At 45.5% G+C, this 13,516-nt stretch overlaps 1 protein-coding gene across 4 annotated transcripts in view; it reads left to right on the top strand.

Moving 5' to 3' along the window:
- The window catches only part of acadvl (acyl-CoA dehydrogenase very long chain), a 130,804-nt gene that overhangs the window by 26,633 nt on the left and 90,655 nt on the right, over window positions 1–13,516 (top strand). For all 4 annotated transcript variants that reach the window (XM_063048697.1, XM_063048698.1, XM_063048695.1 and 1 more), the window contains 3 exons: window positions 5,337–5,401; window positions 6,511–6,645; window positions 13,052–13,196. In XM_063048697.1, the coding sequence (XP_062904767.1) occupies window positions 5,337–5,401; window positions 6,511–6,645; window positions 13,052–13,196 (345 nt within the window). The remainder of the gene's footprint in view (window positions 1–5,336; window positions 5,402–6,510; window positions 6,646–13,051; window positions 13,197–13,516) is intronic.

Below are 13,516 nucleotides of genomic sequence, written 5' to 3'. Positions count from 1 at the left end.
TCTATGGATTCGGAGGATGAGGATATGGGGATGTGGTATATGTTACCTCATGCAAACTCCTCAATAATTGATGAAGAGATCCCCGAACCTCCCCACGCTGATGCGGATGGTGTGGTGGTGGGGGGAGGGGGGGCTAGTAGTGGACAGGCAGGCTTGCAGCTGGACAATGAAAGGAAACTGGGCTCCAAAGTAACTGGAAGAAGCTGAGCTCAGTCAAATGATAGGGGGACCTGAGATGCCGGAAGGCATGAGTACTGGACAGAAGGAGGCCTCTCCAAGTGGACCCGAAAGCTCCCAAGGAGTGTCTGAGAATGAAGAAGTAGATGATGGGATAAGGCGGTCTCAAAGAGCCAGGAAACCCCCCGACAAGCTGGCCTATGACACACCTAGGGAACAGAGTGTTGTACCTGTCCCCCTTGTGAGAAATGTCACTGCCATTTACAAATGGATTGGAGATTCTGACATCATGAAATTCCTTTGAGAACTGTGTTATTAACGAAGGGTTGATAAATTTCACAGCCATGAGGACATGACTATTTTTGGTGTGGAGGGGTAAGTTAGTGTAACACCCTGGTAAAGATTTTACTGCTAATGTTGTACGGTATTTCATGTAATGGTTGTTTTGTAGAAGCAGTGTGTTCTGCTGGTAGTGTTTGGGTTACCGTTAAAGATGAGGGGTTGTGGTGATCGTGCTTCAGAATATCGTGTCATCCAATCAGGATGGTGGAACTGGGAGAAGGTTCTAGAGAATGCTGGGGGAAGAGGACAGACACTGAGGTGGGTTGAGGTCCATTTTTCAGTGGGAGATGGAGAGAGAAGAAGCTTGAGAGAACCGGCTATAAGATTTGATCCATGGGAATGTGTGATTCGATGGAGCCAGAGGGGGAATTCTACCGGTGGTTGGTGAACTGCCTTGAGTACATCAGACACGTCGGATTTTGGATGTGCACATTTGACTGTTTTAATTATGAGGGGTCCTTTTGTTTTTTTTTCTTTCTTTTCTTTAATAACTGGTTAAGTTAACATTCATAAATATACTTTCTTTATAATTATATGCAGTGTACAGTCTGTTATTCCTTGCTGATGGGCGATTGCTTGGAGGCAGAATTTGCACAGTATTCACACAGATCAGGGTTTAGGTGGGTGAGATATCCCAACCCTGGTTTGGTGGGTCTCAAGTAATATCTGCCTTGGACATACGGAGTCTGAGACGAGTGGTTTTCTCACCGCTGAGTCCGGTGGCTGTTAGCAAGGGGTTAACGAGCCACGTCTCTAGACACGCCAGTAAAAACAGGTTTCATATGTAAAACTCTAGACAGGTTGCACTTGAAGTATTGTATGCATTTCTGGCTGCCCCATTACAGGAAGGGTGTGGAGACTTTGGAGAGGATTTAAAAGAGATTCACCAGGAAGTGGCCTGGATAAGATGGTATTAGTTATGAGAAGAGGTTAGACAAACTTGCTATTGGAGGTTGAGGATCGAGGTTTGTAAAACTGTGAGGCAGGGATAGGATGGACAGCATCTTTGCCAGGGTAGAAGTGTTGAAAACTAGAAGGAATGGCTTTAAAGTGAGAGGAGAGAAATTTTAAAGGGAATGTGTGGGGCAATTTGTTTTTACACAGCTGGGTGCCTGGAACAGGCTGCCAAGGCTGGTGGTGGAGGCTGATATGATAGAGATGTTTACGAGGTGGAAATGAGCATGCAGGAAAGATTTGTTTACATTGGCATTATGTTGAGGGCAGAAGGGTCTGTTCACTGTTTTATATGCTTCCTATTGGCTCTAATCCTGTCAAATTCAAGGTAAATCTGAAGCATCTAATGTCAATATCAGAAACACTTAACATTGAGTAGCATTGCTTGTTTGGGAAAATGTTACAGCAGTGCACAGGCAGGACAGATTAGAGGGCTTGTTTACTGAGTCCTTATGGGTGGAGCTGAGAAACAGGAAAGGTATGGCCACATCAGTGGGATTGTATTACAGACCACCCAATAGTCAACGAGAATTGGAAAAGCAAATCTGCAGAGAGATAGCAGGCAACTGCAGGAAACATAAAGTTGTGGTGGTAGGGGATTTTAATTTTCCATATATTGATTGGGACTCCCATACTGTTAGGGGTCTAGATGGTTTAGAGTTTGTAAAATGTGTTCAGGAAAGTTTTCTAAATCAATATATAGAGGGACCAACTAGAGGGGATGCAATATTGGATCTCCTGTTAGGAAACGAGTTAGGACAAGTGACAGAAGTCTGTGTAGGTGAGCAGTTTGGTTCCAGTGATCGTAACACCATTAGTTTCAATTTGATCATGGACAAGGATAGATCTGGTCCTAGAGTTGAGGTTCTGAACTGGAAGAAGGCCAAATTTGGAGAAATGAGAAAGGATCTAAAAAGCGTGGATTGGGACAGGTTGTTCTCTGGCAAGGATGTGATCGGTAGGTGGGAAGCCTTCAAAGGAGAAATTTTGAGAGTGCAGAATTTGTATGTTCCTGTCAGGATTAAAGGCAAAGTGAATAGGTTCTCAAGGGATATTGCAACTCTGATAAAGAAGAAGAGGGAGTTGTATGACATGTATAGGAAGCAGGGAGTAAATAAGGTGCTTGAGGAGTATAAGAAGTGCAAGAAAATATTTAAGAAAGAAATCAGGAGGGCTAAAAGAAGACATGAGGTTGCCTTGGCAGTCAAAGTGAAGGATAATCCAAAGAGCTTTTACAGGTATATTAAGAGCAAAAGGATTGTAAGGGATAAAATTGGTCCTCTTGAAGGTCAGAGTGGTCGGCTATGTGCCGAACCAAAGGAAATGGGGGAGATCTTAAATAGGTTTTTTGCGTCTGTATTTACTAAGGAAACAGCATGAAATCTATGGAATTGAGGGAATCAAGTAGTGAGACCATGGAAACTGTACAGATTGAAAAGGAGGTGGTGCTTGCTGTCTTGAGGAAAATTAAAGTGGATAAATCCCCGGGACCTGACAGGGTGTTCCCTCGGACCTTGGAGGAGACTAGTGTTGAAATTGCAGGGGCCCTGGCAGAAATATTTAAAATGTCGCTGTCTACAGGTGAGGTGCCAGAGGATTGGAGAGTGGCTCATGATGTTCCGTTGTTTAAAAAAGGATCGAAAAGTAATCCGGGAAATTATAGGCCAGTAAGTTTCACGTCGGTAGTAGATAAGTTATTGGAGGGAGTACTAAGAGACAGAATCTACAAGCATTTGGATAGACAGGGACTTATTAGGGAGAGTCAACATGGCTTTGTACGTGGTAGGTCATGTTTGACCAATCTTATTGGAGTTTTTCGAGGAGGTTACCAGGAAAGTGGATGAAGGGAGGGCAGTGGATATTGTCTACATGGACTTCAGTAAGGCCTTTGACAAGGTCCCGCATGGGAGGTTAGTTAGGAAAATTCAGTCGCTAGGTATACATGGAGAGGTGGTAAATTGGATTAGACATTGGCTCAATGGAAGAAGCTAAAGAGTGATAGTAGAGAATTGCTTCTCCGAGTGGAGGCCTGTGACTAGTGGTGTGCCACAGGGATCAGTGCTGGGTCCATTGTTATTTGTCATCTATATCAATGATCTGGATGATAATGTGGTAAATTAGATCAGCAAATTTGCTGATGATACAGAGATTGGAGGTGTAGTAGACAGTGAGGAAGGTTTTCAGAGCCTGCAGAGGGACTTGGACCAGCTGGAAAAATGGGCTGAAAAATGGCAGATGGAGTTTAATACAGACAAGTGTGAGGTATTGCACGTTGGAAGGACAAACCAAGGTAGAACATACAGGGTTAACGGTAAGGCACTGAGGAGTGCAGTGGAACAGAGGGATCTGGGAATACAGATACAAAATTCCCTAAAAGTGTCGTCACAGGTAGATAGGGTTGTAAAGAGAGCTTTTGGTACATTGGCCTTTATTAATCAAAGTATTGAGTATAAGAGCTGGAATGTTATGATGAGGTTGTATAAGGCATTGGTGAGGCTGAATCTGGAGTATTGTGTTCAGTTTTGGTCACCAAATTACAGGAAGGATATTAATAAGGTTGAAAGAGTGCAGAGAAGGTTTACAAGGATGTTGCCGGGACTTGAGAAACTCAGTTACAGAGAAAGGTTGAATAGGTTAGGACTTCATTCCCTGGAGCGTAGAAGAATGAGGGGAGATTTGATAGAGGTATATAAAATTATGATGGGTATAGATAGAGTGAATGCAAGCAGGCTTTTTCCACTGAAGCAAGGGGAGAAAAAAACCAGAGGACATGGGTTAAGGGTGAGGAGGGAAAAGTTTAAAGGGAACATTAGGGGGGGCTTCTTCACACCGAGTGGTGGGAGTATGGAATGAGCTGGCAGACGAGGTGGTAAATGCGGGTTCTTTTTTAACATTTAAGAATAAATTGGACAGATACATGGATGGGAGGTGTATGGAGGGATATGGTCCGTGTGCAGGTCAGTGGGACTAGGCAGAAAAGGGTTTGGCACAGCCAAGAAGGGCCAAAAGGCCTGTTTCTGTGCTGTAGTTTCTATGGTTTCAGTGCCAGCTCTCTCTGATACTGGTCTTGATATTGAGAAGCACATTTTCATGACCAAGTATGTACTTAAGGTCTTCTGAATAATGAAACAGTCCTTGTGACAACTGTCCTGGGCATGCAAATAGAGTGTGCTGGATTGCAGTCAGTTCTAGGTACCAAAAGGAGCTGGTAGCACAGGAAAGGTAGAGGGAGGGGTGAGAGGGAGAGAGGGAGGGAGGGAGAGAGAGAGAGAGAAAGAGGAGAACAGATGAGAAGAGATAGAGGAGAAAGAGATGGGAACAGAGTGTGGAGGAGGGGAGAGAGATAGAGGAAGGAGAGGGAGTGAGTGAGAGAGGAAGAGGAGAGGGAGTGAGTGAAGGGAAGGGAGTGAGTGAGGAAGGGGAGAGGAAGAGGAAAGGGAATGATTGAGAGTGGAAGAGGAGAGGGAATGAGAGAGAGAGGAAGGAGGGAGTGAATGATAGGAAGAGGAGAGGGAATGGGTGAGAGGAAGGAGGGAGTGAGAAAGGAAGAGGAGAGGGAATGAGTGAGAGAGGAAGGGGAGAGGGAGTGGGAGAGAAAGGAGAGAGGGAGTGAGAGAGAGGAAGGGGAGAGGGAGTGAGAGAGGAAGGAGTGAGTGAGAGAGAGGAAGGAGTGAGTGAGAGGAAGGAGGGAGTGAGAGAGGAAGGGGAGAGGAACAAGGAGTGAGAGAGGAAGGGGAGAGGAACAAGGAGTGAGAGAGAGTAGGAAAAAGGAGTTAGAGAGGGAGGGAGAGGGAGAAAACAAAAATGTCAAGTTCTAAGCAAAGAGTTTTCTAACATTTCCCCTTCAATGTGTGTTTGTCCAGTTCTCAATGATGAACAGGCTCAGTTTCTCCAAGAACTGACGGGGCCAGTAAGCAAGTTTTTTGAGGTATGTTACTTAACCTCACCATTTCTTTCATCCCTTTCATTTCCTCCCTGCCCCTCATAGCTTTCTATTCTCAGGGGAATTGTTGGAACATGCTGTCCCTCTGCTAATCAGAATAGTGAGGTAGTGTTCTTAGACCCCTCCTCCTTGATGGTAGCAATGAGAAGGTGGTACGTTCCAGATGGTGGGGGTCCTTCATGATCTTCACCATCTTTTGAAGATGTCCTCGACAGTAGGGAGCCTAGCATCCATGATGGAGCTGGCAGAGTCTGCACCCCAGTGCAGCTTTTTCCAATCATGTGCATTGTATCATTGGTAAATTAATGATTCCTTTGGTCCCTCCATCCATCTCATTACATTGTAAAAAGTTAAGTCGCCAGCAGCAATCCCATTTACTCACCTTTCATTTTTCTTACCAGACAGAAAAAAATCATTTATATCTCCATTCTGGTTCCTGTTAGTCAGCAACCTCTATCCAGGCCAGTGTGTTGACCCCCCCCACGCCACCCCTCCCGTCAGATTGTTTTCCATATTCATTTTTGCTGTGATATCTGTTGAATGCCTCCCAGAGATCTTGGTACACCCACCACTTCCCCATTATTCACAGCTTGTGTTACTTTCTCATAGAACTACAAAGCCAGCCAAGCGTACTGGAGATCTCAAGCTGCAGACACACACACACACACACACACACACACACACACACAGCGCCCCGCCCCCGGAGGAACTCAGCACATCTGACAGCATCTGTAGAGTTCCTCAGAATTTGTGTGTGTATTGTTCTAGATTTAGGTAGGTGACCAGAACTGTATATATTCTTAATCCCTAACCATTCCTCTGACACCTACACCCCTCCCCACCTCTGTGAGCCCCTCGATCCTACACCCCTTTCCGTCTCTGTCAACCCCTATGGCCCTTGCGCCCTTCCCCATCTCTGTAGCCCCCCACCTCCCCGTCATTCCTCACCATCCCTGTAACCCCCTCTAGCCCAGCATCCTCCCCAATCCCCCGAGTTGTGTAACCCACCGCGTTGAGAAGTTGGAGGAAACAGGGACAGCAGATGATGGTTGTAGCTGAGAGCTCTGATGGGTCTTCATCTCTTCCTTCTGCAGGAGGTCAACAACCCAGCAGTTAATGACTCCCTGGAGATGGTGGAGGAAAGTACAATGCAAGGCCTGAAGGAGATGGGGGCTTTCGGTCTCCAGGTGCCCTCTGAGCTCGGGGGACTTGGACTTACCAACACACAGGTAAAACAGGATGAGGTCTGACCATGTTGCCAGCCAGCACTCCTGGAATTACCTCACCATTCCATGTTTAAACTCCTGCCTACTATGACCTATGCTGGTATGTGAGAATGTATGAAATGGGTAGGAGTGGGCACCCAGTCCCATCTTCTTCCCTAGTTTCTGTATTTTTTATTCCTCTAAAGGTGAAAGACTCTCAATCTCAATCTTGAATGAAGATTAGCTTTATTTGTCACATGAACTTTGAAATGTGTCATTTGTGTCAACAAGCAACACAGTCTAAGGATGTACTGGGGGTAAGTGTAGCCATAATTCTGGAGGCAGCATGTCACGCCCACAACTCACTAACCCTAACCCATATGTATTAGAATATGGGAGGAAACCAGAGCAGATGGAGGAAACCCACACGGTTGTGGGGAAAACTCCTTATAGACAGTGGCATAAATTGAACCCCGATCGCTGGTGCTGTAAAGCATCACGCTAAAGGTTATGCTATCGTGCTGTGCTCGATCAAGGTTCTACTTGTAAAAGCAAAGCTGGGTGGCACAGGAGCAAGAAAGCTGAAAAAGGATTTACTGATAGGGAGATAAAAAGGTGAATGGGACTTTGAGTCACTGGATCCTTGTTACACTAAGGTTATATGCATTTATCCAAGAAAGGACATAGAGGCAGAAGGGATTGCACATGCTGGAATCTACAGCAAAAAGCAAACTACAGGAAGAACTCAATAGATCAGGCAGCATCTGTGTAGGAAAATGGACAGCTGATGTAGGTCCTCAACCTAAAATGTTGACAATCTACCTCCCTCCACAGATGTAGGCTGGCTACCTAAAATGTGAAAATATTTCTCATGGAGTGAGTGCAGGAAAGATTAACCAGACTCATTTGTATCAAGAGAGATTGGTGAATACAGGCTTTGTCAATCCAGAGTTTGGCAGAAGAACAGGAGGTTTAAGACCATAAGACATAGGTGCAGAAATAAGGCATTCATCTCATCAAGTCTGCTCCACTATTCCATCATGGCCAAGTTATTATCCCTTTCAGCCCCATTCTCTTGCCTTCTCTCGCTAACTTTTGCCCTTGCCAATCAAGAACCTGTCAACCTCCACTTTATATGTACCCAATGACTTGGCCTCCACATCTGTCTGTGGTAATGAATTCCACAAGTTGAGCACCCTCTGGCTAAAGAAATTCCTCCTCATCTCTGTTCTAAATTGATGTCCCTCTATTCTGAGGCTGTGCCCTCGGGCCTCGACTCACCCCACTATTTAACGGAAATGTACAACATTCTGACAGGGCTGGACAGAGTGGATGCAGGGAGGATGTGTATCCTGGCTGGGTATGGAGTAGGGCAGGCATTCACAGAAACGAGCTCACAGTCTCAGGACCAATACACACAATATTCTGGAGGAACAAGTCAGGTAGCATCTATGGAAGGAAAAAAACAGTCTGTGTTTTGGGCTGACACCCTTCATTAGGATTGGAAAGGAAGGGGGCAGAAGCCAGAATAAGGTTGAGGGGGGGGGATAGCAAGTGATAAGTAACACCAGGTGAGAAAGAAAGTGAGAAGGGGAGAGCGGGGTGAAGAAGTAATAAGTTGGTGTAGGATAGGTGGAGGGGGTAATTCATCCCTCACTCCCTCATCTCTCTTTTTCCATTCCCTATTCTGGTTCTACTTTCACCCCGTCTAATCACTAGTTTGTCACTTCCCTCTAGTTCCTATCCTTCCTTTTCCTCCATGGCCACTCTCTTCTCCTATCAGATACCACATTCTTCAGTCACTGACCTCTGGTCAGATCAGCCCTCGATCCCCTGCAGTTTGCCTACCAGGAGCATAGTGGAGTGTTATTTTGATTTTGTGAGTGCCTTCAATACCAAACATCCCTCATTTCTGGGTGAAAAGTTCCATTCAATAAAGCTTGGCACTTCCATTGTATCCTGGATTATGGACTACCTGACTGGTTTGTGCAGCTTCAGAGCTGTGTGTCAGACATGGCTATAAGTGGCATGGGGCCCCACAAGAGACTGTACTGGCTCCCTTCTTGTTTACTCTGTATACCTCACACTTTAGATACAATACTGAGTCATGTCATCTGCAGAAATTCTGTAATGACTCAGCAGTAGTCGGATGCACAAAGGGAGGACAGGAGGATGAATAAAGGACTTTATCAGAAAGTGGAGGACTTTGTCAAATGGTGCAAGCTGAATCATCCGCAGCTCAACATAAGTAAAACAAAGGAGATGGTGATGGACTTCAGGAAGACCACGCCTGCACTGCTCCCTGTTGCTATTGATGGTGAGAACGTGGATGTGGTGAGAATCTACAAGTATCTGGAGGTGCACCTGGATGACAAACAGAGGCTGTGTACAAGAAGGGCAAGTGTCACCTCTACTTCCTGAGGAGACTGAGGTCCTTTGGAGTGTGCAGCCCTCTCCTTCACATGTTCTACCAGTCTGTTGTCACCAGTACAGTCTTCAATGTGGCAGTGTGCTTGGGCAATGGCATCAACTTGGATGATGCCAGTAGGCTTAATAAACTGATTAGAAAGGCTAGCTGTGTTATAGGATTCAAACTGGACACACTGGAGGCTGTGGTAGAACAAAGGACTCCTAGGAAAATCCTGGCAATTCTGGACAATGATCCTCCCCCTCTGCATAAGGTGGATGAATTGAAAGTGCAGATTGTTATTAATGATTATGATATAGTTGGGATCACAGAGACATGGCTCCAGGGTGACCAGGGATGGGAGCTCAACGTTCAGGGATATTCAATATTCAGGAGGGATAGACACGAAGGAAGGGGAGGTGGGGTGGCGTTGCTGGTTAAAAAAGAGATTAACGCAATAGAAAGGAAGGACATAAGCCGGGAAGATGTGGAATCGATATGGGTAGAGCTGCGTAACACTAAGGGGCAGAAGACGCTGGTGGGAGTTGTGTACAGGCCACCTAACAGTAGTAGTGAGGTCGGAGATGGTATTAAACAGGAAATTAGAAATGTGTGCAATAAAGGAACAGCAGTTATAATGGGTGACTTCAATCTACATGTAGACTGGGTGAACCAAATTGGTAAAGGTGCTGAGGAAGAGGATTTCTTGGAATGTATGCGGGATGGTTTTTTGAACCAACATGTCGAGGAACCGACTAGAGAGCAGGCTATTCTGGACTGGGTTTTGAGCAATGAGGAAGGGTTAATTAGCGATCTTGTCGTGAGAGGCCCCTTGGGTAAGAGTGACCATAATATGGTGGAATTCTTCATTAACATGGAGAGTGACGTAGTTAATTCAGAAACAAAGGTTCTGAACTTAAAGAGGGGTAACTTTGAAGGTATGAGACATGAATTAGCTAAGATAGACTGGCAAATGACACTTCAAGGATTGACGGTGGATATGCAATGGCAGGCATTTAAAGGTTGCATGGATGAACTACAACAATTGTTCATCCCAGTTTGGCAAAAGAATAAATCAAGGAAGGTAGTGCACCCGTGGCTGACAAGAGAAATTAGGGATAGTATCAATTCCAAAGAAGTAGCATACAAATTAGCCAGAGAAAGTGGCTCACCTGAGGACTGGGAGAAATTCAGAGTTCAGCAGAGGAGGACAAAGGGCTTAATTAGGAAGGGGAAAAAAGATTATGAGAGAAAACTGGCAGAGAACATAAAAACGGACTGTAAAAGCTTTTATAGATATGTAAAAAGGAAAAGACTGATAAAGACAAATGTAGGTCCCCTGCAAACAGAAACAGGTGAATTGATTATGGGGAGCAAGGACATGGCAGACCAATTGAATAATTACTTTGGTTCTGTCTTCACTAAGGAGGACATAAATAATCTTCCAGAAATAGTAAGGGACAGAGGGTCCAGTGAGATGGAGGAACTGAGCGAAATACATGTTAGTAGGGAAGTGGTGTTAGGTAAATTGAAGGGATTGAAGGCAGATAAATCCCCAGGGCCAGATGGTCTGCATCCCAGAGTGCTTAAGGAAGTGGCCCAAGAAATAGTGGATGCATTAGTGATAATTTTTCAAAACTCGTTAGATTCTGGACTAGTTCCTGAGGATTGGAGGGTGGCTAATGTAACCCCACTTTTTAAAAAAGGAGGGAGAGAGAAACCGGGGAATTATAGGCCGGTTAGCCTAACGTCGGTGGTGGGGAAACTGCTGGAGTCAGTTATCAAGGATGTGATAACAGCACATTTGGAAAGCGGTGAAATGATCGGACAAAGTCAGCATGGATTTGTGAAAGGAAAATCATGTCTGACGAATCTCATAGAATTTTTTGAGGATGTAACTAGTAGAGTGGATAGGGGAGAACCAGTGGATGTGGTATATTTGGATTTTCAAAAGGCTTTTGACAAGGTCCCACATAGGAGATTAGTGTGCAAACTTAAAGCACACGGTATTGGGGGTAAGGTATTGGTGTGGGTGGAGAATTGGTTAGCAGACAGGAAGCAAAGAGTGGGAATAAACGGGACCTTTTCAGAATGGCAGGCGGTGACTAGTGGGGTACCGCAAGGCTCAGTGCTGGGACCCCAGTTGTTTACAATATATATTAATGACTTGGATGAGGGAATTAAATGCAGCATCTCCAAGTTTGCGGATGACACGAAGCTGGGTGGCAGTGTTAGCAGTGAGGAGGATGCTAAGAGGATGCAGGGTGACTTGGATAGGTTGGGTGAGTGGGCAAACTCATGGCAGATGCAATTTAATGTGGATAAATGTGAAGTTATCCACTTTGGTGGCAAAAATAGGAAAACAGATTATTATCTGAATGGTGGCCGATTAGGAAAAGGGGAGGTGCAACGAGACCTGGGTGTCATTATACACCAGTCATTGAAAGTGGGCATGCAGGTACAGCAGGCGGTGAAAAAGGCAAACGGTATGCTGGCATTTATAGCGAGAGGATTCGAGTACAGGAGCAGGGAGGTACTACTGCAGTTGTACAAGGCCTTGGTGAGACCACACCTGGAGTATTGTGTGCAGTTTTGGTCCCCTAATCTGAGGAAAGACATCTTTGCCATAGAGGGAGTACAAAGAAGGTTCACCAGATTGATTCCTGGGATGGCAGGTCTTTCATATGAAGAAAGACTGGATGAACTGGGCTTGTACTCGTTGGAATTTAGAAGATTGAGGGGGGATCTGATTGAAACGTATAAGATCCTAAAGGGATTGGACAGGCTAGATGCAGGAAGATTGTTCCCGATGTTGGGGAGGTCTAGAACGAGGGGTCACAGTTTGAGGATAGAGGGGAAGCCTTTTAGGACCGAGGTTAGGAAAAACTTCTTCACACAGAGAGTGGTGAATCTGTGGAATTCTCTGCCACAGCAAACTGTTGAGGCCAGTTCATTAGCTATGTTTAAAAGGAAGTTAGATATGGCCCTTGTGGCTACAGGGGTCAGGGGGTATGGAGGGAAGGCTGGGTTCTGAGTTGGATGATCAGCCATGATCATAATAAATGGCGGTGCAGGCTCGAAGGGCCGAATGGCCTACTCCTGCACCTATTTTCTATGTTTCTATGTTTCTATGCCACCTTGGCTGAACAGAGGAGCATTTTTGGTAATAGACTAAGACAACTGCGCTGCTCCAAAGAGCACTATATGAGGTCATTCCTACCTTCGGCCATTAGGCTCTATAATGAGTTAACCTATTTCTGGGGAAGTGATGACCCCCTCCTGTTAGACTGTTTGAGCTAACTTATTTTTTATTCTTTCTTACTTCTCTTAAAATAATTGTATTTCTGTGTTCTTGTAATGCTACCGTGACACTGTAATTTCCTTTGGGGTCAATGAAGTATCTATCTTATTCCTTACACTTATTACTTCCCCCTCCCCCACCCACCCACCTCCCTACCTCCCTCCTCACTTCCTTCCTTGTCTCATTTATCACTTGCCAGCTTGAACTCCTTCCCTTCCTCCTTATTCTGGCTTCTGCCCCCTTCCATTCAGTCCTAATGAAGGGTTTCAGCCCAAAACATTGACTGTTTATTCCCCTCCATAGATGCTGCCTGACTTGTTGAGTTCCTCCAGCATTTTGTATGTTTGTTGCTCAGGCTTTCCAGCATCGCTTGTGTTTATCTCAGTCGCAGGATACTTGAACTTGACGAGAAAGAGCCCCTGGAGCAAACCCACTGACTGTAATTGTTGACACAATAGGCCTGAGAGAGGAGAGCAGGAATATGGCATTGATCAACCTTGCTTACGTGGAATAAAAAGAGAAAAGGATGGAAGGGCCGAGTAGCCTCTGCTGTCCTGTTACTTGATGTTGCCTAACGATGGGATTCATCGGGTTTTCCAGGTCAGTCCCACAATCAGCTATGGCGGCTGAGGTCGGGCAGAGCCCAGATAGGGCTGTAGGTTGCAGAGAGAGCCAGGGGTAAAGTCTTCCTGCACCTCAGCACTAATGTTGTTATATTACAGTATGCTCGGCTGGTTGAGATCGTTGGCATGCATGACCTGGGTGTGGGTATCACACTTGGTGCTCACCAATCCATCGGCTTCAAGGGAATCCTCTTGTTTGGAAATGACGCCCAGAAGAAGAAATACCTTCCGAAGCTGGCTACAGGTGTGTGACATTGAGCAGTGGAACAGGGCAGGGGTGAGTAGAGGGTCAGGGTGGAGTGACTGTGCAGTGGTGGGTGGGCACAGGAGTGAACCGAGTTTATTTCAAAGGGTTTCACATCCACCGTCTGCTGGGTATCGAAATTGATCCCTACGTGGGTGGCAAATTGTGGTATGGCAGTTCCTCAAACATTCACTCCCTTCCTATCAAGTATTTACCTATCTCCACTTTAAATACACTCCAACTCCCATGAGCAGTTGGGGCAGAGAATTTCATCCACCCTCTGTTTGTAGGAATTCCTACACACTTCAGTTTTAAAGTAC

This window comes from Mobula hypostoma, chromosome 5, assembly GCF_963921235.1.
Source record: "Mobula hypostoma chromosome 5, sMobHyp1.1, whole genome shotgun sequence".
Taxonomy (NCBI): domain Eukaryota; kingdom Metazoa; phylum Chordata; class Chondrichthyes; order Myliobatiformes; family Myliobatidae; genus Mobula; species Mobula hypostoma.
Note: the sequence above shows the minus strand (reverse complement) of the source record. Positions and strands in the feature narration are given on the sequence as shown.